At 36.0% G+C, this 27,559-nt stretch overlaps 1 protein-coding gene across 2 annotated transcripts in view; it reads left to right on the top strand.

The window, feature by feature from the left end:
* necab3 (N-terminal EF-hand calcium binding protein 3) overlaps positions 1-27,559 on the top strand; it is a 50,146-nt gene that overhangs the window by 10,904 nt on the left and 11,683 nt on the right. For both annotated transcript variants that reach the window (XM_079628475.1, XM_079628476.1), the window contains 5 exons: positions 13,326-13,434; positions 19,221-19,246; positions 20,468-20,565; positions 21,447-21,583; positions 26,927-27,048. In XM_079628475.1, coding sequence (XP_079484601.1) covers positions 13,326-13,434; positions 19,221-19,246; positions 20,468-20,565; positions 21,447-21,583; positions 26,927-27,048 — 492 coding nt within the window. The remainder of the gene's footprint in view (positions 1-13,325; positions 13,435-19,220; positions 19,247-20,467; positions 20,566-21,446; positions 21,584-26,926; positions 27,049-27,559) is intronic.

Here is a 27,559-nt window from a genome sequence, read left to right as displayed (position 1 = left end):
CCTGATCTTTTGATTGATGTTAATATCACAAGAATTGCAATATATCAGGTCTTATATTAATATTGAATGGAATTTGTGTCAAAAATTTTTACTAGAAAATACTATTTCAGTTTTCTACTTCAGAACTTCACATTTAACTTGGTTGTTACTTGCCATTTCTTTGTAATTGTTTGTGAAATTGACTAACAATTTCTAAGTAAAAATAGTCTCTACACCAAACATTTTTCAGCGTCGTTTCTGGAAATGCAAACATAGCCAGTTGCAAAAAACAAAACTTTTAATTTCATGCCGAATGCATGATATCTTTGAGAGTTTGAAGCCTTAGAGACCCTCTGTGCCAGAGCCAGTGTCACAAAACCCTGTTTATTCTTCAAAAGGATGCATGTAATGCATGTGGAGAGAGAGGGCGAAATGAACAGAATAATGCGCTGTCCAAACAAATCAGAAATGAGTGGCTGTCACTGGGACAGCACGAGTCCTTTCAGAGGTCATTACCATTGTTCCAGAATGCCAATATCGTTCTTGCCACTTCAATCATCATTGGCAAGGACAGAGAGAAATAGAAAGAGAAGTGGAGTGGGAGAATATAAGAGCGACGGAGAGAATAAGAGCCTGCGTATGTGCTGTGAAACCATAATTAGTGTGCTTTGATAAGGCAGCATCAATATTACTATTGCTCATAGTGAGTTAGTGTCATTGCTTTGAACAAACCCCTGACAGACATTATGTGTGCATTTGCCATTTAACTTGTTTGTCTGCATTAAAGTCCCCCTGTAGTCAATCATTTTATCCCTTAAAACTCATCTTCGACCACCGAAATGACGTTTAAACGTTTTTCCTTGAAAAAAAATATTCATCTTGAATGTAACTCGACACCCTTGCCTCATTTAGTATACGCGGTTCTATGAATATGCAAATGAGCCCCGCCTCCACTCACTCACTCACTCAGAGATCCACTGGTTGACGATCACACGTTGATCTGATTGGTTACAAGGTAGTTTGTGACGTCAGAAACACCAGCGATTTCCAACCGTGTTTTTGAGACTGTCTTTGGTTCACTGCAATTTTAAGCAGAAAATACTCAGCAATGCTGTCGACTTATGAATTTACACAAAAAAGCACCACATAGACATATAAACAACATTAAAAGCTGGATTTTCACCACAGGGGGACTTTAAAGGAGGGACCGGAGACCATAATATGCATTGGGGTCAGTTTTGCACACGTGAAGCTTCTCAATATATCCAGAAATCGTCATAATAATACATCATAAAGCATCTCGTTTGTCAAACTAGAGCACGGCTGCTAAGTAGAACATTGAGTTTTGGGAAATAAAAACAGAGTTTGGCTGGTATTCTCCTCTTGAGAGTATATCAAGCTTTAAGTCGAGTTTCATCTCTCATGTGTGGATTTTGAGCTCAGTGACTTGAAGAGAGATTATTTAAAGATTAGAAGATGAGTTAAAAGCAGCCCGTCCTGCTTCACACTAACCTAGTTAATACACTCGTTCCCGCAGGCCTGTGTTTGATGAGCGGATTTGTGCTGGTCATTTCTAAAGCCGGCTTATCTGGGTTGTTTCTGTTAAACTTTGAGGAAGAGATTAGACTGATCAGGGCTGCTAATTAACTAATTAAATGCAATAAGTGTTTGTATTAATTCAGTATTTTTAAAGGCATTTAACTAGTATGTGAAACCTAAGCATTTGTTTTGCTTTATAGTAAATGCTTTATTTTACAACTACAATAAAAAATCTGTTATTTTGTTATTTTAGTATTATTTACATAATATTTAGTGCTGTCAAATCGATTAATCGTGATTAATCGAATCTAAGTTTGTTCATATATAATATGTACACACACACACACACACACACACACACATAGATTTACAAACTTTTATGTTAGATGCGATTAATCATGATTAATCAATTTGACAGCACTAATAATATAGTATTTAGTAATCATTTTAATTAGCTTTTATTTTTATATTTTCAGTTATAACTTTAACTTCAATTATATCTACAAATTTAATTCAGTTACATTAAAAAAATTTATTTTTTGTTTAGTTTTTTTTTTAATCTAAGGTTTATATTTTATTTTATTTCAGCTTTATTTCAATTGATGAAACTTATGTTTTAGTTTTAGTTAAATATGCACAATTTATTTATTTTTTTTTTTATCAAATGACAACCCTAATAATAATTAATAGTCAATCTAATGTTTGTGTGTAAATTGTTTGGAAATACGGTGAATCTATATTGGTTAAGAAAACAAATTAGTGCATGTTAAGGGTTAGTTGGGTTAATTAAATGTTAAAGCATCCATCAGTGGCAGATTTAGGCGATTGCTTGTTGATTTCAATGCTCTAACCGTTAGTAATTAATGGTGATGTGTAATTGTATGTATGTTCAAATAGTTTCTGGTGTGTTCAGAGACCCGTTAAGTCAGTTATTGGTTGTTTATCTTCATCAAAAGTTGGACCCAAAAACCGTTCAACCAATGGTGTGAGTTAGGGGCGGAGCTTTCTGTTTGACTGACCAATGACAGACAGGGAACAGGGTAGTTTGTCATTATTTTGCCGTTTTCTTTGCTCCAACTTTGAAATTGCATGCTGCTTCTTTAAATTCAAGTAACTGCTTGAATATTCTGGTTGTAGTTTGTTCTTCTGCTAACTGTGTCACAGTCGCGCGCGTTGTGTAACTGAATCATATTGCCTGAAAGAAGGTCAGTTTCAGCATCTGCCTGAGCCCGTCGCTGCTGGCCAATCGGATGACAAACGGCACGTCAAGCATGTCTACGGCCCCTTCGGCAGGGCCCGAAATACCGGAGCTGTCAGCACAGACACACACAGAGCGAATGAGAACGTGGGGATTGTAATGAAAAAGGCCTGAGAGAGACAAAACAGGCTGTGAACGCCCACTGCGACTGTCTCTTCACATACAACCAGCACTTTCCCTTCTGCTCTTCTGCATCTTCCGTGCACAAATTAGCCCGTTTGGAAATGTTCTAGCTTTCTGTCTGCATATTCATCATTTTCCTGTCCTTTAAACCCTGTTTCTCGTCCTCTCCCCCTCAATCCCTTCTTTATTCCTCTCTCTCTCTCTCTCTCTCTCTCTCTGTCAGACAAACAGACAGATTGGCTGGGGCTTCAGAGGGTTTGTCTGCTCACGTTGCATCTGTTGACTCAATCTGACAGCACTGCTGGTCGAGTTAGTGGTGAAGCAAACCCCTCAGAACTCGAGAGGAAGAGAGATGAAGAAAGATGAGTGTGATTGTGAGGAGGATGCATGGGCTGAAGGTATCAGGAAAGAGGAGAAAGGAGACGATTGTATTAAAAGTGGATCGTGTCACAAAAAGAGAAAAGGGAATGAAAAATTGTGCTATTCAATGAACGGTCATACGTTTCTTTGAGGCTTCTCTGCGTGGTGTTTTTAAGTCAGTCATGAATGATTCCTCAATGATTTGTTGAGGAGAGGTGTGCTCTTACTTTATTATGTGATCAGACTTCCAAGACATACAGTATCTAGAGACTAGAATACAATTGGCTGATGAGAGTAAAGGGACCAGTAAAATCCTAGCAACCATTCAGAACATTCTCCATAGAACATCCTAGCTTTCATGTAGAACATTCTAGCTTCCATGTAGAACGTTCTACCTTCCATGTGGAACATTCTAGCTTCCATGTTGAACGTTCTAGCTTCCATGTGGAACATTCTAGCTTCCATGTTGAACGTTCTAGCTTCCATGTAGAACGTTCTAGCTTCCATGTGGAACATTCTAGCTTCCATGTAGAACATTCTAGCTTCCATGTGGAACATTCTAGCTTCCATTCAGAACATTCTACCTTCCATGTAGAACATTCTAGCTTCCATTCAGAACATTCTACCTTCCATGTAGAACATTCTAGCTTCCATTCAGAACATTCTACCTTCCATGTAGAACATTCTAGCTTCCATGTAGAACATTCTAGCTTCCATGTAGAACATTCCAGCTTCCATGTAGAACATTCTAGCTTCCATGTAGAACATTCTAGCTTCCATGTGGAACATTCTAGCTTCCATTCAGAACATTCTAGCTTCCATTCAGAACATTCTACCTTCCATGTAGAACGTTCTAGCTTCCATGTTGAACGTTCTAGCTTCCATGTTGAACGTTCTAGCTTCCATGTAGAACGTTCTAGCTTCCATGTAGAACGTTCTAGCTTCCATGTAGAACGTTCTAGCTTCCATTCAGAACATTCTACCTTCCATGTAGAACATTCTAGCTTCCATTCAGAACATTCTACCTTCCATGTAGAACATTCTAGCTTCCATTCAGAACATTCTACCTTCCATGTAGAACATTCTAGCTTCCATTCAGAACATTCTACCTTCCATGTAGAACATTCTAGCTTCCATGTAGAACATTCTAGCTTCCATGTAGAACATTCCAGCTTCCATGTAGAACATTCTAGCTTCCATGTGGAACATTCTAGCTTCCATTCAGAACATTCTAGCTTCCATTCAGAACATTCTACCTTCCATGTAGAACGTTCTAGCTTCCATGTTGAACGTTCTAGCTTCCATGTTGAACGTTCTAGCTTCCATGTAGAACGTTCTAGCTTCCATGTAGAACGTTCTAGCTTCCATGTAGAACGTTCTAGCTTCCATGTAGAACGTTCTAGCTTCCATGTTGAACGTTCTAGCTTCCATGTAGAACGTTCTAGCTTCCATGAAGAACGTTCTAGCTTCCATGTAGAACGTTCTAGCTTCCATGTAGAACGTTCCAGCTTCCATATTGAACGTTCTAGCTTCCATGTAGAACGTTCTAGCTTCCATGTAGAACGTTCTAGCTTCCATGTTGAACGTTCTAGCTTCCATGTAGAACGTTCTAGCTTCCATGTAGAACGTTCTAGCTTCCATGTAGAACGTTCCAGCTTCCATATAGAACGTTCTAGCTTCCATGTAGAACGTTCTAGCTTCCATGTAGAACGTTCTAGCTTCCATGTAGAACGTTCTAGCTTCCATGTAGAACGTTTTAGCTTCTATAGCAAACAAAAGACCTAACAAAAAAGACCAAAAGACCTTGCGACTATACGTGAAACTGGAAAAAAAATGTATATGGTGCAAAAGTTAATTTATTTCAGTAATCAAACTGAAAAGGTGAAACTAATATATTATATAGACTCATTACATGCAAAGTGAGATATTTCAAGCCTTTATTTGTTATAATTTTGATGATTGTGGCTTACAGCTTATGAAAACCTTTTCACAATATTCTAATTTTGAATTTGGGGTTTTCATAAGCTGTAAGCCATAATCTTAAAAATTATAACAAATAAAGGCTTGAAATATCTCACTTTGCATGTAATGTCTATAATATATAATATATATATAATATATTAGTTTCACTTTTTACATTCTTGCAACATTCTAGCAACCCTCCAGAAGACCCTAGAAAACAAGTGGTTGATATTTTATATTTTTTAAATATCACCATCGGCTGATAATCTTTTCTGTTTGTCCGATGTGTCGGAAGCTGGACTTTTATTATGATGGCATAATGTGTTTTGACATCACTGAGAACGCCAGCGCCTGAGCAAAGAGCTCCCATTCTCCATCCATATTAGTTTACGGCCTTACAAAGAATACATAAACAAAGCAAGTAAACAATATGCGAAAAGTGTTATACAAACTTTAAACCCTAGATTTGAAACTATGCTGTGCTATATCCAGTTGCCCATGTCACTGTGTGCTGTATGTAAAATTAGCTTTTATTGTATTTTTGCACTATTGATTTTTTTCCCATCCGAGGTACTGCCTCTCTTATCTTACCCGAGTTGAGTTAACTGTGAAAATTGCACTTTCTTTAGATCTGTTCTGAGTACTAAAGTTTCATCCTGAGATGAAAAATGACATGTGAAAACTGCAATTCTCCCGCGAGAGCCACCGGATGAGAAATAGCTTAAAGAAGCAGATAACTGGAGGTTTTGTGCGGGAATAAAGCATCATCTTGCCAGAGACAAACTTTGTTTTTATTTAAAAGAATTTCCTTTTGAACCACGTCTTCAGAAGAAGAAGAAAAAAGTAAAGATACTGCCTCTATTAAAATGTGCTTTTAAATATTCAGATGATACTGTCTTTTCTTGCCTTATGTGGAAATAAAGCTGCCTTAAGCATAAAATATTAATACAGAGAATTATGGTTGTTTGCAGTGTCTCGTTACTGCGGGGCAATTGTGTAAAGAATAATTCTGCATCCAAAATGCTCAAAAACTATTTCAATATCTTCTTCTTGGACTTTTTCTTTACATTTGCAATGAAGGCATTTAAATAAGTTTGACCACCTGCATATTTGAACATGCTCTTTTGAGCTCGTCTTCATGCAGAGATATGAATCATCTTTTTTTTTTTTTGGAAAAAAAAACAGAAAATGAATGTCTCAGACATTCTCCTTCACACTGGCATTCATCCGTTTCTCCCATTGTGACAGCGGTGAGATGTGATGTACGTTTTAGCCTCAAAGAAACCCTTGGCCATTATTTTGGATCCTTCCAGCGAGGGACGGACGAGAAAGGAGACGTCTGTGTGCTGTTGAAGCGCTGAAGCTGCAGGGCAGGGTTATGGATGGACTGCTGGGTCTCTCCTGGTGAACACCTGCTGACATTTGACAGGATCACTCATGGAGAGTTTGACTCTTTTTAAGCTTTATCCACTAAACACCTCCAGGCCATGCAGAGCTAATTTGCATGCAGTGTGAATATATTTAATTCTGGTGCAGTGCAAAAAAAAAAAACCTGGTCATTTTGTTGCACAATCAGAATAAAAAAAAGAAGTAAAACTCAAGTGTAATTTAAATTAAGCGATGAGTCATGAAAAGATTTAGAGGCTTGCAGATGCAGAACTGGTTTGATGTGCTTGATTTTTTTAGTGTGTAGTGAGGGCGAATTCGCTAAACTATTGCATCTCTTTTGCATCGCCACAATTTTCCCATGCAACCAGCTCTAATTTTGTGCATCTTTATCCTTTTAGTGAAACAGCCCTAAAGGTGCATGGAAAAAAACTGTACAGTTAGTGTCATTACATGTTTTTAAATGCCTAAACTGAAGCGCAAATGTGTGTATGAGAGGGAAACAAATCAGGCTTTAACAAAACAAATTCCTGAAGTAACTGTACAGACGAGGTTGTGCTCCACCCTTGCTAGAGGAAACGTGTTTGAAGCACAGCATGGAAACGCTTAGGAAGATGCATTAGAGAACGTGGATCCCCAGACAACAGCACAGAATGGCACATTAGTTTGAGACTAAATAAGGCCGAGCAGCAGAGTAGAGAAAAGTCTCCTGAGAGCCGGACTGTTTTCTCCAGTGCCTCCATTAACCACGAGAGCTGAGATCTCGCTGACTGCAGATGGAGCTCGTACTGGACTTCAGAGATCACTCAGAGGTCAACTTTGACCTAGAAACGCAAGGCGATGTTTGGCCAAAAAAAATAATATATATATATATATATATTCACGATCCATAGATGATTGAAACCAATGCAAACTATACGTTCAGGCTCTGATTGAATTGGATATTTTAAATAGCAGTCTAAACAAGCACACTTGACCCTGGCATGTTCATCATAAGATCATTGACCAATGTTTTTAATAACATTATATTGCATTTTTGTGTATAATGCATATTTTGTTAATAAATTAAATGATTTTTACTTTATGTATTCATTAGTATTAAGATTTTAACATACTTTTACTATCCAAATCATGTGTCACAACATTTGAGATTGTATATACAAATGATTAATTAGTTTTTGAAAAAATACTATATTTTTATTTGTATAATTAAATATATTTTTGAATACTTACTACTGTGCAAATATTTGGAGATTTTTAATGTTTGGAAAGAAGTCTCTTCTGCTTACCAATTTTGATGACTATGAAAATATGAATCATGTGAAAACCTTTTCACAATATTCACAATTTTTATTTTGTGTTTTTCATAAGCTGTAAAAAATAATCATCAAAATTATAACAAATAAAGGTTTGAAATATCTCACTTTGCATGTAATGAGTCTATATAATATATTAGTTTCACCTTTTAAGTTGAATTACTGAAATAAAGGAACTTTTGCACCATATTTTTTCAGTGTAAATTTCAAAAGAACAGCATTTATTTTGTAACTTTTTAAATATTTTACTCTCATTTCGCATCACTTTTTTGCACCAATTCATCCTTGGTAAATAAAAGTATTAAATTATTTCGGTTGTTTTCTTACAGATCCTGAACATTTTAACAGTAGCATATCACTTATTCACTTTTGTGTAATATTTCAGTGAATACAGATACATATTTAACTTGAATGAATGCAAGTGACACAGATTGGGATTAAGATCAGATGTGGTTTTTGCTGTTATAAAAAAACAGATATATCACATTTACGGTTGTGTCTTATAGTTGTATAACCCAATTTATACATTTCTAGTATCCAAATGCTAGTCCAAATATGTCTTGGAGATTGCAGAAGTTCTCTGAGAGAAAACAAACCCGCTGACACTGTAACTGGAATCATTCTTGCTGAGGTTTCTTCCAACCTAATTAAATTTCTGGTCAAGATGTGAATAATCTTGTTTTTCTTCTTAAGTGCGTCTTTGGCTGGCTAGTGTGTATTTGAATTACCCAAAGACAGAGGATGAGGAAGGCTCTGGTTCTGGTCAGTGATGCCGTCTGTTGTGAGGAGACTGAACACAGATGGCCATTACATTTGCTCTTGAATTAACTGGAGACGCTGGAGAGTTTTCTAATGCTCTGCGTGTGTTCACTGTCGCTTTAAGCCTCCTGTGTAATTAAGTGTCCATTTGGCCTCGGAAATTTTGTTTTTAACTTAAAAACATTCAAAGCTCGTTCATGCATTGCAGGGAAATTGCACATTTATGGATCAGATGCTTATTTGAAGAAGTCTCGCTGCTCATGTGTGGATTTTTTTTTCTAGTATAAACCTGTGTGAATTTTAGTGAATTGTAAGTCTGGTCATCATTTTGACAGCATTATTGTTCTTTTTGACTCACCAGTTGATGTCTAGATCAGAATGATGTGTTGCTTTATTATAAATGATGAGTATTTGACTTCTTTCTCAAAGAAACTGACGGTCTGATCTCTGGCCCTGAGACACACCGCTTCTCTTTGCCATCTGTCTTTGATTTATGTTCCAATATAAAAGTTATCAGAGGCTCACATACAGGCTATTTATATTTCACTATTTAATAATAATCATTTCCTCTGAATCTCGGTCTAATCTTCTTTAACCCTAAAAAGCATGAGCCTCTAAATGATCAACATGATCAAAACTTTGCAAGTAAAATAGTTTTAGTGTAATTGTACAAACGTCCTCCTTTAGCTCGTGTCTTTTTTATCTGAAACCTGATTTTTATAAAGTAAATGTAAGGATAACTTTGTTTTGTTAGTAATATTTGAAGTATCATCAAATATGATCATCAGGCTTTTGATGAAGGTTTATCTCTCAATCATCATTGCATTGCATTATATGTTTTAAAACTACAGTGCTTTGATCATAAACTAAGCATTTAAATATGAGATATTGGCAGATATAAATATTTATATGCATTTTATCTGCTATACTGTTATAAAGATCTCATTTACAAGCATCAGAATATCGTCTTGCTTTTTGGCCAAATTTCAAGGTTCAAGTTCAAGGTATTTTATTGTCATTCTGTATATGTTGACACATGAGAACGAAATATGTACTCAGGTCCAGCAGCGTAATAAAAAAAAGACTTAATACACTAAATTTTAAAATAACTTCCTAAACAAGTCATTTAGTAGTTTACTTAAATGTATTAAACTTCAAAAAATTTACTTAAACTTCATTTTAGTCTACGATGTGAGCCATAAAAGCCTGACGAATCAAATATGATACTAAAAAAAAAAAAAAAAAACATGCAAACCTGTTCCATTTAAAGAAAATTATATATTGTTTTATTTCACATGTATGTCAGGGTTAAGCATATCACAGAGGTTTAGCAACAGCAACAAAGCAAATATTTCTCCTAAATCCTTTTTGCACATAATATTCCAGTTAATACTGGCAGATATTGATATTTATATGCATTTTATGTGCTATACTGTTATAAAGATCTCCTTTACAAGCATCAGAATATCATCTTGCTTTTTGGCCAAATTTCAAGGTTCAAGTTATCATTCTGTAGCCTATATGTTGACACATGAGAACGAAATATGTACTCAGGTCCAGCAGCGTAATAATTTAAAAATAACTTCCTAAACAAGTCATTTAGTAGTTTTCTTAATAAACTTCATCTTACGATATGAGCCATAAAAAGCCTGAAGTATCAAATATGATACTCAACAACAACAAAAAACATATGCAAGCATGTTCCATTTAAAGAAAATTATATACTTATTTTATTTCACATGTATGTCAGGGTTAAGCATATCACAGAGGTTTAGCAACGGCAACAGAGCAAGTATTTCTCCTAAATCCTTTTTGCACATCATTTTTAATATTGGCTTTATGTGATTTTATAGAAATGATAGAGTTTTCCACAATTTTTTTTCCAAATATGATACTCAACAACAACAAAAAACATATGCAAACATGTTCCATTTAAAGAAAATTATATATTTATTTTAATTCACACACTCTAAAAAATGCTGGGTTGTTTCAAATTTTTACATTACATTTTTAACCCAACGGCTGGGTTTGACCATATTTTACCCAAAATTGGGTGGAAATGACCCAGCATTTTTTAGAGTGCATGTATGTCAGGGTTAAGCATATCACAGAGGTTTAGCAACGGCAACAGAGCAAGTATTTCTCCTAAATCCTTTTTGCACATAATTTTCCAGTTAATATTGGCTTTATGTGATTTTATAGATATGATAGAGTTTTCCACAATCTGAAAGTCAAGCGTCACCATTGACGTGGATCTCGAGTGTCATCCAGCCACAAGTGCACGAGTGCAGGGCTTACAGGATCTGATGTCTTTCGGGAGGCTGATGAATGTCAGCGACGTGTTCAGAGAGGAAGTGATGTAGACGATCTGTCAGACATGAATGAGTGAGTGCTGTCACATATTGGCGTGTACATTCCCCGTTCCTCTCTTTGGGCTCTTGATGGACGACACGTTCTGCACTTTAGCTGATAATAAGAGCAGATGCGCTGTTCACGGATCAGTTGATCTACGACATCTGCCGTCAGTAAATAGCATTGCCAGGTGTTTATCTGACCTGAGAAAGACAGTCACCGTGGGCCGAGGAGAACAGAGATATTCTTTCTGGTCCATTCAACAACTGCTTGTGTATTGCACACAAAACTGGAAAGATCTTGTGAACATTGCAAGTATGTCTCGATTTCTGGGAGTCGAAGTGCACAGTTTTGTATCAGGACTTAAAGGATTAGTTCACTTTTAAAATGAAAATTCTGTCATCATATACTCACCCTTAAGTTATTTCAAACCTGTATGCATTTCTTTCCTCTGCTGAACACAAAGGAAGATATTTAGAAGAATGTCAGTAACCAGACAGTTTTTGGTTCCCAATGACTGCCATAGTATATTTTTTTCCTACTATGGCAGTCATTGGGAACCAAAAACTGTCTGGTTACTGACATTCTTCTAAATATCTTCCTTTGTGTTCAGCAGAGGAAAGAAATGCATACAGGTTTGAAACAACTTAAGGGTGAGTATATGATGACAGAATTTTCATTTTAAAAGTGAACTAATCCTTTAAAATTGACTATGAACAATATGGTGAAGGGTAACTAATTTCCAAAGTCTGCATGGTTTAGGGCATCAAAAGAATGCAATAATACATATGTAAATATATAAATAAACTAGATTAGCACAAGCAATTGTTTAAAGGGGTGTTTGATTCTGATTTGACTTTTCTAACTGTAGTTAGTGTGTAATGTTGCTGTTTGATCATAAACAACATCTGCAAAGTTACAACGCTCAAAGTTCAGAGCAAAGGGAGATATTTGCTTTTAAAGAAATAGTTTTTTAAGGACTACAACAAACGGCTGGTAGAAACTACACGACATTCCTCCCGGGTTAGTGACATCACCAACCCTAGAATTTACATAAACCCCGCCCCCTGAACATGAATTATAGATTATCAAGACAGAATATGCTAATCAATGACTAGAAGATAACTACACATAAGCTTCATAAATTCATCAACTAACCATTCAGAAATGTCCTGTTCTTCTACATGTTGTCACTTCTTCTTGAGTCTCTCCATCATTGTCTGACTCTGGTTTGAACATAAAAGGCTAAAAGTTTTTGAAATGTTCAGTACATGTGTGTGTGAGGTAAAAGGACACAAGCTCTTGAAGCTCCGCCCCCTTGTGCCGGGAGCAGCAGCTCATTTGCATTTAAAGGGACAGACACACAACAACGGTGTGTTTTTTCTCACCCTCAAAAAGTGACAACTTTAACATGCTATATAAAAATATCTGTGGGGTATTTTGAGCTAAAACTTCACACACACACACACACACACACACACACACACACACACACACACACACACACACACACACACACACACACACACACACACACACACACACACACACACACACACACACACACACACACACACACACACACACACACACACACACACACACACACATTCCGGGGACATCAGAGACTTATTTTACATCTTGTGAAAAGGACATTATACCTCCCCTTTAATATACTCATTACTTTTGGATGGACGCATGTTTCCACCTGTTTGATATTTAAAGGAATAGTTCACCCCAAATTGAATTATATCACTCACCCGCATGTCTTGTCAAATCCATAAGACTTTCGTTCATCTTTGGAACACAAATGAAGATATTTTTAATGAAATCTGGATTTATTTTATGAACATTTTGTATCGTCAGAGTTATGGATGTATAGACTTTCAATGGAGAGACATAAATCTCTAAGATTTCATTAAAAATATCTTCATTTGTGTTCTGAAGATAAACAAAAATCTTACGAGTTTGGAAGGACATGAGGGTAATTAATGACATAATTTTCATTTTTAGCTGAACTAACACTGTAATGTACACAAAGTTGTTGTTTTTTTGTTAAATCTGCCCCTAAATACCACATAAAAGTAGAAAGTGTGGTGATTGGTCGCTTTGCATGTCCATCAGCCGGTCTCTTTCTGTCTAAATGGATTTATTCTTGAGGACACTTGCCATTTTTTCTTGATAATTAGCATTCCTATCATGTACATTTTGAATGCGCTAAACCTATTTCGCAAACACAAATCTTGGCAACAGCTGTGTTTGCTGATGCTGTCTCGTGTGTCTTCTTGCAGACGACGGCAAGCTGTCCTTCGAGGAGTTCAAAGCCTATTTTGCAGACGGGATTCTCACAACCGACGAGCTGCGGGAGCTCTTCTACTCCATCGATGGACGGCAAACAAAGTATATACTTCAACATCACAAACACACAAAGACAACTCACTTCAAAGTTGCCACACTGCGCACAGTATAACAGTGCAAGTCTCATTTAAAAGTTTTATTTAAAGGATTCAGGCTTATTACAGGAAAAAATAGAATATGGTGCAAAAGTTCATTTATTTCAGTAATTCAAGGTGAAACTCATTACATGCAAAGTGAGATATTTCAAGCCTTTATTTGTTATAATTTTGATGATTATGGCTTACAGCTTATGAAAACTTTTGCACAATATTTAAATTTTTCGAGTTTCACCTGTATTGCAACATATTTACAAAACTCAGTGCTATTTTTCAAGTGCAATTAATAATTAATTAGAAGGCTGGCTGAATATTATTTTAAAAAAGCCTTCGTCTGCGTTTTTAATTAATCATGTCAGCAGTAAATCATGAAATGATGATTAAATGATAGAGAAGAGCGCTATGATCATATCTCTGTGTTCAAGAACACTTTCTGCTGTTTAAGATCGATTTGGGTGATTTTGAAGTGAGAATATGACTTAATATTATATTAAATATTATATTGTCTATTATATAATTATGTTAGATTCTACCAGCTGGCATTTTAACGTAGACTCAGCGTTGAATCAACGTCAGGTGTCAGTGTTGGATCACCGTTGGATTTTGTTTAGATTTTGAAAATCTAATCAACATTTAATTGATCAGCATTGTTTGGATGTTGGAACAACGCTATTTTTGTTCATGGTTGTAAAAATAATGTTGATTTGACGTACAACTCAAATTTTATTTATATTTCTATGTTGAATTCATAGTGAGTTAACAACACCATGTCAACCATTTTGTGTTCAACGTTGTTTTGACGTTGAATTAATGTTTTTTTTATAAACTGACATTATTTCAACCACATTTAAACGTTTAAGGTCAGTCGAATGCCAGCTGGGATAATTTTGTATTGCAATAATTCAACAGTTTGCAATATACAGTGGAGAATACATATATATTCAGATGGTGTCGCTCAAGTTCTGCTTTTTAAAGAGATAGTTCACCCAAAAATGTTATTCTCTCATCATGTACTCACCCATGGGCGTCGGAACCATTGTATATGGGTGGGACAAGACCCGCCCACTTTTTAAGACCAATGATATTGGACCCACTCACTTTTACATTCAGCGCTGTCTGTTCTCTTTTCAGAGCGCAGTCAGTCAAATCCATTCAACTTGAGGAATGCCCTAATGAATTAAACTCCATTTCCGCTGAAATCGCTACAATATATTTCTCAACGAGCCGCAACTGACGAAAATAACCGCCCGTTGTACCCTTCCAGTCAAATATTGCGTTGCAAACATCAATAACTGCTGATGGTATCAGCGTGTTAATCCACGGATAGCAGTGCATATAAGCTGTGCACGACGTGAAGCGAACTTAGTTTACTTGTTTAATTAAAAGGCACCAAAATACATAAAATGGCATTTACTCCAGTAACATTTTTCTGGGGGAGGACCCACCCACTTTTTTTTGGCTTCCGACGCCCATGTACTCACCCTACTTTACTTTAAACATTATTGTCCCATTCCTGGGAAATGTGTCTTGGACAACATGACAGTACACAACCTCGATCACACACAACACAGTACATACAGTCGCATACATTAATTAGAGTTACACAAATGAAGATTTTTAGGAGAATAATCCATCCACAGTAATGCCATTGAATTTGAGATCTTTAAGATCTATATCCGAGGAAGCAATTTTGCGTTTAAAAGACGTCTAATAGCGTCCAAACACAGCCCAGACGTCTAGGCCAAAACAAGGCAAAGTTTGGGCAGTCAGTGAAAATTGAATAGACATCTAACCATCGCCCAAGAATAGACTAGTCATCTAAAATATGAACATGTCAAAGAAATGAAACTTTGTAATCACTGTTGACTTTGCTTACATGATGGAATATCATTCATCTCACAAGTTATTTTAGCAAAAATGATCAAATTCGAGGTTATTTTGGCTAGAAGTGTGTCACTCATAGCCCGACTATATCGGGTCTATAGTTAACTGAGACGGTGAAATGACGGATATTGCTTGCTGGGATTCTGGTGTTCTTGTGATGCTGTACAGTCACATGATTGTTGCGTCCTCCACAACCGACCTGCACTAATTATTAGTGCCTTTTTGCATCGTTATCTGATTTGCATGATTCCATTAGTGAATCAAAACAGCGCGCGCATCAGTGGGCGCAGTTCATGCGTAGTGTTATCTTTGAGTTTATGTGACCTGTGTATCCTTAGCAACCTTACATTCTCGTTCCCTAATTAGTTGCCTTTCAGAGAGGCGTGATTATTGCGCCGCACGCCACAGCTTTTTAAAGCATCTGGAAGGAAAACGAACAAGCATTCGAACGTTCACGCGCAGGAGGATCAAAGTGTTTCCTGAGGTGGCGTGTCGTGTGTGAATCAAAGCATGGAGAATTGTGTTCCAGGAAGCCAAGGAATCGACAGAACAAAGCTGCAAAATTTGACTTCACAGAGAACTGCATTGCAGAGCTGCCACACACACACACACACACACACACACACACACACGCACACACACACACACACACACACACACACACACACACACACACACACACACACGGCCCCTATCCCTAAACCTGCCCATCATAGGAAACATTCTGCATTTTTACATTTTTAATAAAACATTGTTTTTTATGTTTTCTAAGCTATTTGAATTATGAAGGCTCATGAAATGTCCTCATAAACCACGTTTAAGTTGTAATACCAGTGTAATACACATGTCATTATACAGATATGTCCTCATAAATCACAAAAACAAGAGCACACACACACACACACATGCAAGATTTTCCTCTGAAAATGGAGCATATTTCTGCAATCAGTCAGAATGGTCACTGGGTAATTACCGTAGTCAGAAGCCCGTAGTAAATGAGTCTAAGTTCGAGTGTAAAGTAGGTCTGCTTCACGCGTCTCAGTTCACTTTAAACAGCTCCCGTCCTCATTACGCCGCTAAACCAGTCTGTTGATTTGCAGACCCCTGGGAAATACTCGATGTGAAAATGACCTTATTTTTTTCTTTATGCCATGGATAAATGTTCCTGCTGGAATCTGTGTGAATCGGTCGTACTGTACGGCCACATATGCAAACTTTCAGAAACTTTTAAAGATATTTTTTCCTATATCTAAAGTCAACATGAAATCAAAATCGACACTTTTTACATTATTATTGCAAGTCTTGTTATGAATGATTCAGCTGACTTCTCATTAACCAATCCCTTCTGTCATATAGAGACACTTTTCACCATTCCCAATGGATAAAATCCCTCCATATTCATCAGTTTGCATTAGTAAAGTGGCATATGTATATGTATTAAATATGATCAAATGTTTTATGGTGGGTTCTGACTACAGAATATTTTATACGATAGTCACTGTGCCATATTATGCGATGCCCACCCAATATAATATAATATAATATAATATAATTAGGGCTGTCAAAAGATTAATCGCGATTATAAAAACACACACAATCATGTATATATTTAAGAAAAATTAGTTATATTTATATATAAAATATTTATATATAATATAAATTATATAAATGTATATACAGTATATAAATGCAATTATTCTTTAAATATATACATGAATGTGTGTGTATTTATAAATAATAGTTCTACACAGTACACACACATATATTATGTAAACACAAACTTTTATTTTGGATGTGATTAATCACGATTAATCTTTTGACAGCCCTAAATATAATATAATATAATATAACATAAAAGGCCTAATATAATAGGCCTATAATATAATAGGCCTATAATATAATATAATATAATATAATATAATATAATATAATATAATATAATATAATATAATATAATATAATATAATATAATATAATATAATATAATATAATATAATATAATATAATATAATATAATATTTAGAATTTGAAAAATACATGCATTTATTTGGAAATTTACATGGAAATTTATTTGGAAAGCTGATGTGTACGGAAGAGCTTCTGTGCTCCTATTGGTCAACATCACCAAACATGGACCAAAATAAATAAATAAACATGCAAGACTTTCTGTCATGACGTCACGTTGGTTGTCGTCCACTATACGAGATAAAACGGTGGATTCTTATGCCTGATATCATGTAGTCCGGACCCGGCATCAGTCTGTGGATAGCAGTGTGTTAACAGACACCAGTTTGGACACAATGCAATTCAATTACCCAATTCATTCAACTAGTCCCTTTTCTCCTTTTGCTTTTTCAGTCCCTCAGTCTCAGCGAAATATTAAAAGTCCATTAATGCTATCAGGGAGCACTCGAAGCAGATTCTGCCAATTATCCTGTCTGAGACTACACAGGGTTCATGATTGTGTTTTGGCTGCGATGCCGATTTAATGGGACTACACAACACGTACTGGCGTATTTAGATTTGTTTTCGAATGTGGAGTTCAGCTTGAAATGCACAACCCGAGAGCTGGAAGTGGGATGGTGTGATTGTGTAAGGCTTTATTCTTTGGCATGTTTCCTCCATACCAGTAACTCATGGAGATTATCTGCATCTTTGGTTTTAGGGTCTCATTTTATAATGTGAATGCAAGACTTCACAGTGTTCTCATGTGATCATTTCCAAATAAATGCATGTATTTTTCAAATTCTAACTTTATATATTCTAAAATTATATAATATAATACATATAAAACTTTTATATTACATTACATTACATTACATTACATTACATTATATTATATTATATTATATTATATTATATTATATTATATTATATTATATTATGGAGATGCTGGAACCTTATTATATTATATTATATTATATTATATTATATTATATTATATTATATTATATTATATTATATTATGGAGATGCTGGAACCTTATATTATATTATATTATATTATATTATATTATATTATATTATATTATATTATATTATATTATATTATATTATATTATATTATATTATATTTTAAACCACTTTATCCTCTACAGGGTCGCTGGGATGCTGGAACTAAATTTTATTTTATTTTATTTTATTTTATTTTATTTTATTTTATTTTATTTTATTTTATTTTATTTATTTTATTTATTTTATTTATTTTATTTATTTTATTTATTTTATTTATTTTATTTATTTATTTTATTTATTTTATTTATTTTATTTATTTTATTTTATTTTATTTTATTTTAACTGCTTTATCCTCTGCTGGGTTGCTGAGATGCTGGAACCTAATATTATATTATATTATATTATATTATATTATATTATATTATATAGAATTTTTGATAGCAACAAATCAACAGTTTGCAATACACATTAGAATTAGAACTTTTATGCATGTTTTTATTTAGTTTTAAAATACAGTGTGAAATAAATATTGTGGTTGTTCTTTGCTTTATTTATTTTTATATTTATTTTTGTGTTATTTCCCCCTCGGTGTGCACATGATATTTTAAATTGGTTTAAATGATTTGAGTGCAGATCTGAGTGTAAAAGTCATATAAGTATAGGATCTTTTGTTGTACTGGTTTTCCCCCATTATCTCTGCTGAGAAGTGTCACCCCAGCCCGGCGCTGTGAGCATGAAGCGTAATAATAATTGGACTGTTTACAGTGTAAAAGTGGCGACGCTGTGGACGGCCCACACATCTTCCTCTAATGACACCGCTTTCAAATCCTTGACTCTTCTCCAATTCAATTAAATCTTATGACTCATTTTATTCTCTCTCCTCTTCCTTTCCCAGTAACCTCGATACCGACAAACTATCAGGTAGGTGTGGACAATTCCTTTAAATTATCATACTGATAGACAAAGATGAAGAAGTGTTTCTTCAAGTGGCAGTAATTAAAGAAAAAGAAATGTACTCGTAGGAAACAGCTTCTTCACACATTTCACATTCTCCTGTAAGAATGCATCTCGAGTGCTTTGTTATTACTTTGCAAGGTCATAATCCTTGTTTTGAATATTATCCGTATTGAATAGTGTGCAAGATTAATTCATCCTGATTTGTAAAGCTGGTGCTATATTATTTCAAAGGTGCTATACATTTTCTGGTGGATTTTTCTGAAGTGTGCATCCATGCATGTTTTGAGAATAATTAATTTTAAGTTAATTAGTTAAGCTAGTTTCTCATGCAAAACATTACGCAACCAAGCGATCTGTAATATCAATGCATAAGATTATGACATGGCAAAAAAAAAAGTACTTCATTGCATTTTCTCCACAGAGATATTATTTGTATATATTAAAAATAGTTTTTTTTTTTTTTGCTGTCGGATTTAGTGGGTTTTACGGCTTAAAACGGTTTATTACAGAATTTTCTGAGATCCCCTATGGAGAAACTGAATAGGAAAAAGCACCAAGGCCGCTATAAAACTGTGTGCTGACTGTACATTTAGTACACAAAATATAAATCTATGAATTGAGTCTTTTGTGCTCAGAGAGTCCAGAGAGTAAAATGGTTTAGACGACAAATAATAATCTGAAAACCTTCTCGTCCCCAGAACAGCACAGCAACATAATTCACTGACTCATACACTCAGATATATAGATATTGACAGCAACGCTGAAGAGCCACAGTCGTCTGTTTATGAGCTTGTGCGTGCGTGCGCGTGCGTGTGTGTGTGTGTGCGTGCATTCTGTGCGTGCGAGCGTGCGTGCGTGTGTGTGCGTGCGTGTGTGCGTGTGTGTGCGTATGTGCGTGCGTAACGGATTGTAAAGCTTGATTGTTTCAGACATAAATCATTATCTTGAACTTCTCCATCTCTCTCTCTCTCTCTCTCTCTCTCTCTCTCTCTCTCTCTCTCTCTCTCTCTCTCTCTCTCTCTCTACTTCACTATTTTCAGTTTAAACTGACTGACATTTTTATAACTAAAAAAGTGCGCAAAAGGTTAATATTATCTCAGTAAACACGGCAAAAAAATCCACCAGAGAAAGAATATGACTCATATTTTGTTTCTGACTTATAATTCATCCTCTTTCTCTTTCCAGATTACTTTTCTCAGCATCTTGGAGAATATCTGGATGTTCTGTCAGCGTTAGAGAAACTCAATGTTGCCGTCCTGAAGGCGATGGACAAGACGAAGGAGGTAAACTACCTAACTAAAAATGAAAACCTCAGAACTTCACTTTGAATATTCAAAAAAACATTCAAAAATAACTTAATGGGAACATTAGCAAAACTTCTTGTATTTTTGTTAGCTGGGTAGGATTCGAATGAGGTCACATCATATCCAGGGTTATTATTGGTAACTAAAACTATTAAAAATATTTTGTTAACTAACATAAAGCTGCACTACAGTAAAATAAAATCTAAATATTATATATATTATATTATATATATCATTTTAGAAATTTAAAAGTAGTGCATTTGCAACTTGAAATACATTAAAGCACTAAAATGACTAACTGGTAATAAATAAAAACTAAAATTGAAACAAACCTGTAATATATATAAAAAAAACATAAATTAAAATGACAAAAGCATATAACAAAATGACTAAAAATGTAATATACATTTATTCAAAATATTACAATATTACAATAGCATATGAATAATGCTAAAATAACAATAACAGCACATCTGTTTTGATGCACTGCACTATATATAACATTGCTTTAATATTTTGTTTATGCAAAGACAGACATTTTTAGGTATGGATTTTTCAGGAGTGCAAACACTCAGAAATGACTATTTCTGTCCGCCAGCACTGATCTGTACTGTGTCGAGGGCAGTAATTGTATATTGCAGGAGAAAGTGGGCTTCATTTTGTTTCCAGACCGGTCGTTACTTGTCAAGATGTGTCCTGGATGCTCAGTAAACTCATCAGCAGATTAATCATGATATTTTCTGCAGTGATGACGGAACCACTGCAGGATATTAAACACTGAAGGTCATGAATGACGACTAATGCAGCAGGTACAGAGAGTGGTGCGTGTGAAGTAATGCAGTGAGCATCTTCTTCTGCAGGAGTACCAGGGTTCGTCGGTTCTGGGGCAGTTCGTGACCCGCTTCATGTTGCGGGAGACGTCTAGCCAGCTGCTGTCGCTCCAGATGTCTCTCCAGTGTGCAATGGAGGCCGTGGAGGCGCAAAGTAGCACTGCTCCGTGAGTTACACACACACACACACACACACACACACACACACACACACACACACACACACATGCACACACACACGCGCACACACACACACACACGCACACACACACACACACGCACACACACACACACGCGCACACACACACACACACACACACACACACACACACACACACACACACACACACACACACTGTAAACACTTTTTTCTGTCTTGCACTCCTAAAATTAAAGGAGTTGCAGTGGATATCACTTCTTTTACAGTTCAGATGAGAGGAAAACCTCTTCGAGAGAAGCTTTTAAAGTTTTGTTGTTGTTTTCAGGCTCTACTTGAACAGCTTTTCCTGCTTGAATGTTGATTATTTTCCTCATATTCTCCATTAGCCCCTTTCACACAGCGCGTTGATCCCGGGAAATTGCCGCGAAATTGCCAGAGTGCCTTCTGTGTGAACGCAAACACGTCCCGGGGTTGATGCCGGGATCAATCCCGGGTTGGGGACATGGTAACATTGCCGGGATCAGTCCCGATGTTGTGCCGAATTTCGACCCCCCGCCAAATGATTAGCCCCCTCGTTGAAGTCAGTACCTGATTGCCTAATCCTAACCCCTTTCCCAAAACTATTCCTAAACCTACCAATGCTAGGGGGGTAATAATTTGGCGGGGGTTGAAATTTGGCACAACACCGGAACGTGAAAATTGGGGACAGCAACATTGCCGGGATCAGTCCTGTGTGAACAAAAGCCAGGATCAATGCCGTCAGGGGTGTGTCGTAGTGATGTGACGTGCCATCGCGCGACTCTGTTGCTCTTAGAGAAAAGTGTGTGTTCGTCGTCAACAAAGAAAGAACGAAAAAATGTCTGCAAACTGGACCGAAGCCGAGACCAGGAGCTCCTCACTCTCCACGCTGAAGCTGAGAGCGCTCGCCAGCTCTGTGGAACGGGACGCGATGCGCTAGTGTACATGTTTTCCACGCGTACGTTACACGTCTCATCCTGACGTCACGTTTCTTTACGGGATCTTACCGGGATGCGTGTGAACGCACTCACAGATCCCGGAAAATCACTGGCTGTGTGAATGAAGCAAAATCAAACGATCCCGGGACACATTATCCGTGTATTTTCCGGAATCTCTGTGTGAAAGGGGCTTTTGTTGCGGCTCCTCTCTTCCAGTCTGTCAGTAACGCTCTGTTTACTTCCTGTCTCTATGAAGCCCCTCCTCCTGAAAAGCACACAGTGCTCTGATTGGTCAGCTGGAGCAGTGTGTTGTGATTGGTCGAGTGCTTCGAGTGTTGTAGTGTGCTGCCCCTTTAAGGACGTTGATTCTGTGGGCTCATGTGATCGCTTAGGAAGAGGCGCAGGTAGAAAAAAAACCTGAACTGAACCGAACTGAGTGAGAAAGCCCTGTTGATGCTCATATGCAGACTTTCTAATGTTCTATTACAATTACAGATAAAACCTTAATCTAAACTATATATTGCCAGCGTGGTGAGTAACATTTTGTTGTTATAAGTGTATTGATAAAGTAGATCGCTATAACGCCTAATGCTATTAGTTTATTTATTATGTTTGGTTTGATTTCTATAGTTTAAATTGCTTGTTGAAATATTCATGCAATATATGTTGCATTTATTAGTTACAGCGACTGTTTATAGTAATCTGTATTGACAGTTGTATCACACATGTGATGTGATGTTTCATGCTACATATCACATGTGATATTTGCTGTAGGGGATATCTTTGATTTATAAGTAATACTTTCATGTTTATCATCTAAGCTGATGTTATGTTTGTAGAAATGTATTTGGAGAAGTGAAAATTACTGGATACTAATTGTGAATTGTTTGTGTTTACAGTTTGACCGCACATACACACATAAATACTTCCAACTACAACTAGATTGCAGCAAAAAAACGTAATGTGTATTGTGAGTTCTGCACAAGTGGAATAAAGAAAAACCAAACAAGATCCAAGTTAATGTTATCATTTATGGGTAACAAAACAAGTGTGTTTGGGAAATGTCCCGCCCCTTACCATAACCGCCAGTTTAACACACTACTAACTAACTAACTAACTAACTAACTGACTAACTAACTAACTAACTAACTAACTAACTAACTAACTAACTAACTAACTAACTAACCAACTAACTAACTAACTAACTTAACCAGGCCCCGCCCCTTTATTCTGCGCATTAATTATGTAAATGAGGAATATTGTGCCGTGTTCGTTCCCGGAAGAAACTGACACTGATATAGAGAATAACTATCCATCCCTTAATCTAATCTCATTACTGTAATCAAATCTAAAGGTTATATGAATTTTAATAAATGTCAGTTTAATATAATTCTACTTTCTTACGTACAACTTCCACCCCCAATTAAATGTAGACTAATTTTGATTCAAATTGATTTGCTTATAATAACCTTTTTTTATATTCCCGTGATGTTTTAGAAGAACCTTGTATAAGAACTGTGGCATTATAGGAACCTTAACAGAGTTCTTCTAAAACCTCCAGAAACCCATGAACAGTTGTTGATATGAAGATGGATCTGTGAGCCTCAGGTGCAGCGCAGAATCACTGAAGACGCTTCGCTGTATTAGGATAGTCTCTGCTCGTCTCAGCACTTCATATACGAGACAAGAGGAAGAGGCAGACACAGATAAACAGAGTGCACTTGTAATGTATTCTTCATGATGAAGCGCATTTGTCTTGTTTATCCGTGGGGGATTTTCCTCCTCACAGAAACATGCCGGTATCCCCAGAAGAGCTCGTAATGCGACGGAAACAACAGGAAAATGTTTGCTTATGTTTTTGTTTGCTATAATCGCTCAGTAAAGTCAAAGAACATTTCTGCTGTTATTTCTCTCCGACTGTAATTCCCATTTGTCGAACAGAAAAGCCCCATTAGGACCATTTCATAACACTGTACAGTTCAGCGGATACTCATAAACACTAGTTTATCGCAGTCCTGGTGAACGTCAGACTCATTTCTGGATGTTAAAGCTTCAGGATTGCACAATTGCAACCAATAATGGTGACGGATGTTTCTTCTGATTTTTGTTCAGACTTCAGATCCTTTATTCACTTTTAACTCATTTTTACAAACACATTTATGTTGTAAAATGCTATTTATTGCGAGTATGGTATTGTATACTGCAGTTCAATAAACAAGAAGTTAATATAAAGTGACTTACATTTTAGACATAATATTACAAGTTATGTCTGTTTTTGCTCAATGATTCAATGACTCACTCAAAAAGACTTGTTTCGTTTCTGAATGATTCAGTCATTGTTGAAATAATTGGTTGAATAAATGATTCAATGAATCACTCATCAAGACTTTTTTCATTTCTGAATGATTAAATCGTTGTTGAAAGAATTGGTTGAGTGAATGATTCAATGACTCACTCCATCAAGACTCGTTTCATTTCTGAATGATTAATTCGTTGTTGAAATAATTGGTTGAATGAATGATTCAATGACTCACTCATCAAGACTTGTTTAGTTTCTGAATGATTCAGTCATTGTTTAAATAATTGGCTGAATGAATGATTCGATGACTCACTCATAAAGACTTGTTTCATTTCTGAATGATTAATTAGTTGTTGAAAGAATTGGTTGAATGAATGATTCAATGACTCACTCATAAAGACTCGTTTTGTTTCTGAATGATTCAGTCATTGTTTAAATAATTGGTTGAATGAATGATTCAATGACTCACTCATCAAGGCTCGTTTTGTTTCTGAATGATTCAGTCATTGTTGAAATAATTGGTTAAATGAATGACTCAATGACTCACTCATCAAGACTTGTTTAATTTCTGAATGATTAATTCGTTGTTGAAAGAATTGGTTGAATGAATGATTCAATGACTCACTCATAAAGACTTATTCACTCATAAAGACAATTTGTTACTAAATGTTTCTGGGCGAATCGGTTGAATGAATCAGACTATTAATTCAACATTCAGTAATGCAGTCACCTTTCGTCCAGTCCGATCCAACAATAGTCTAAAGTTATGTAATATTCGTAAGTTATATAAATTGTTTTGAAATGTTTTTCGTTATGTTTAAATAATAAGTACTACATTCTGTGATTGTGTGGCGCTGGGAACGTCTCTGTTCTGTCCTCGATACGCAGCTGATCTCATGAATTATTCAGTGCTGCACAAGAGTTCTCAAAGCTTCAGTTTCATACTCAAAATCAATACATATGCAGATGATCTCCAGCTAAACACACAGAAATCTCTAGCTTTTCCCTCACGTTCTTGAGTCTGTGGTGTGTTACATCAGAAATGTGCATCTGATGATAATTGCAGAAGTGGGTCAACAACAGCCTTAAGAGAGACTTCTGACTCATGAGAACATATGTGTGTGACGTCAGCAGGGTTATAACATTGACGAGGTTATTCACATTCAATGTTATTCGCTGATGCTCATCAACTGTTGGCAGTGAACGCAGACGTACAGATGCTGTGTTCTTGCAGCTTTGCTTGATCAAATCTGCATCCGCTCACTGTCTTCTGCTGGATATTCACTGAAAACAACACCGTCTGAATGCATCTAGTTTTAAAGTCCCTATGGTGAAAACCAAGCTTTTAATGTTGTTTATATGCCTCTGTGGTGTTTTTAATGTGGTTTAAGACTAACCATGTGCAAATTTCCAACTGTTACAATAAAACATCAATTGAGCAATATAACATGCATTTTTATTCAGTATATAAGCAATATTTAGCTTTTTATGTTAAAGACACTATTGATACCGTGAGAAATTTACATTCTCGGGAAAATAACCGCTTATCAGTTAATCGTTAATCGATCGATAAGGTCAGTCGACTAATGATTAATGAATTAATCGATAACTTGCATCACTAGTAAATTCGACGGCATTGCTGAGTATTTTCTGCTTAAAACTGCAGTGAACCAAAGACAGTCTCAAAAACACGGTTTGAAATCGCTGGTGTTTCTGACGTCACAAACTACCTTGTAACCAATCAGATCAACGTGTGATCGTCAACCAGTGGATCTCTGAGTGAGTGACTGAGTGAGTGGAGGCGGGGCTCATTTGCATATTCATAGAACGGTGAATAATAAACGAGGCAAGGGTGTCAAGATACATTCAAGCTATTTTTAAGATAAAAAATTCAAGGAAAACAAGGTTTAAATATGTCATTTTGGTGATCAAAGATTAGTTTTAAGGGATAAAATGATTGACTACAGTGGGACTTTAAGCACGATATTATTACTGATACAACATCATCATTTTTTTTACGTAAGCACAAAATATATTTATATGTTCCTATGATGCAGAACATTAACAGAGGATCTGGGCTCTTTTTTCTCTGTAGGGTTGAAGTTAAAGTCCCGGAGCATCTCATCATACAGAAGAACAACAGAAGATGTGGCCGTCGAGTGCAGAAGAACATGTGTTTGTCGCCTACTGATCCGTACTCGGGCATTCTCACTACCGGTAACACACACACACACACACACACACACACACACAGCTTTTAATATTATTTAGTTCATTAACAGTGTGAACAGTGCAAAGGTTAGGAAGCAACTTATACATTTTAGACATAATTTAGACATAACAAGTCTGTTTTTGCTCCACTAACGACAAAAGTTTCAAACTAAACCACACCTGAACCATACTGTTTTTTCCATTGAGTGAGTCATTGAATCATTCATTCAACCAATTATTTGAACAATGACTGAATCATTCAGAAACTAAACAAGTCTTGATGAGTGAGTCATTGAATCATTCACTCAACCAATTATTTCAACAATGACTGAATCATTCAGAAACAAAACAAATAAATTGTTGTTGAAAGAATTGGTTGAGTGAATGATACAATGACTCACTCATAAAGGCTTGTTTACTCATAAAGACAATTCGTTACTGAATGTTTCAGTGTTATTAAGCGATTCTTTTGAATGAATTAGATCATTAATTCAACATTCAGCACCGCCACCTACTG

The sequence above is a fragment of the Phoxinus phoxinus genome, assembly GCF_949152265.1.
Source record: "Phoxinus phoxinus genome assembly, chromosome: 11".
NCBI classification, from domain to species: domain Eukaryota; kingdom Metazoa; phylum Chordata; class Actinopteri; order Cypriniformes; family Leuciscidae; genus Phoxinus; species Phoxinus phoxinus.
The sequence above is the reverse complement of the archived record's forward strand: the minus strand, read 5'-3'. Positions and strand labels throughout refer to the sequence as shown.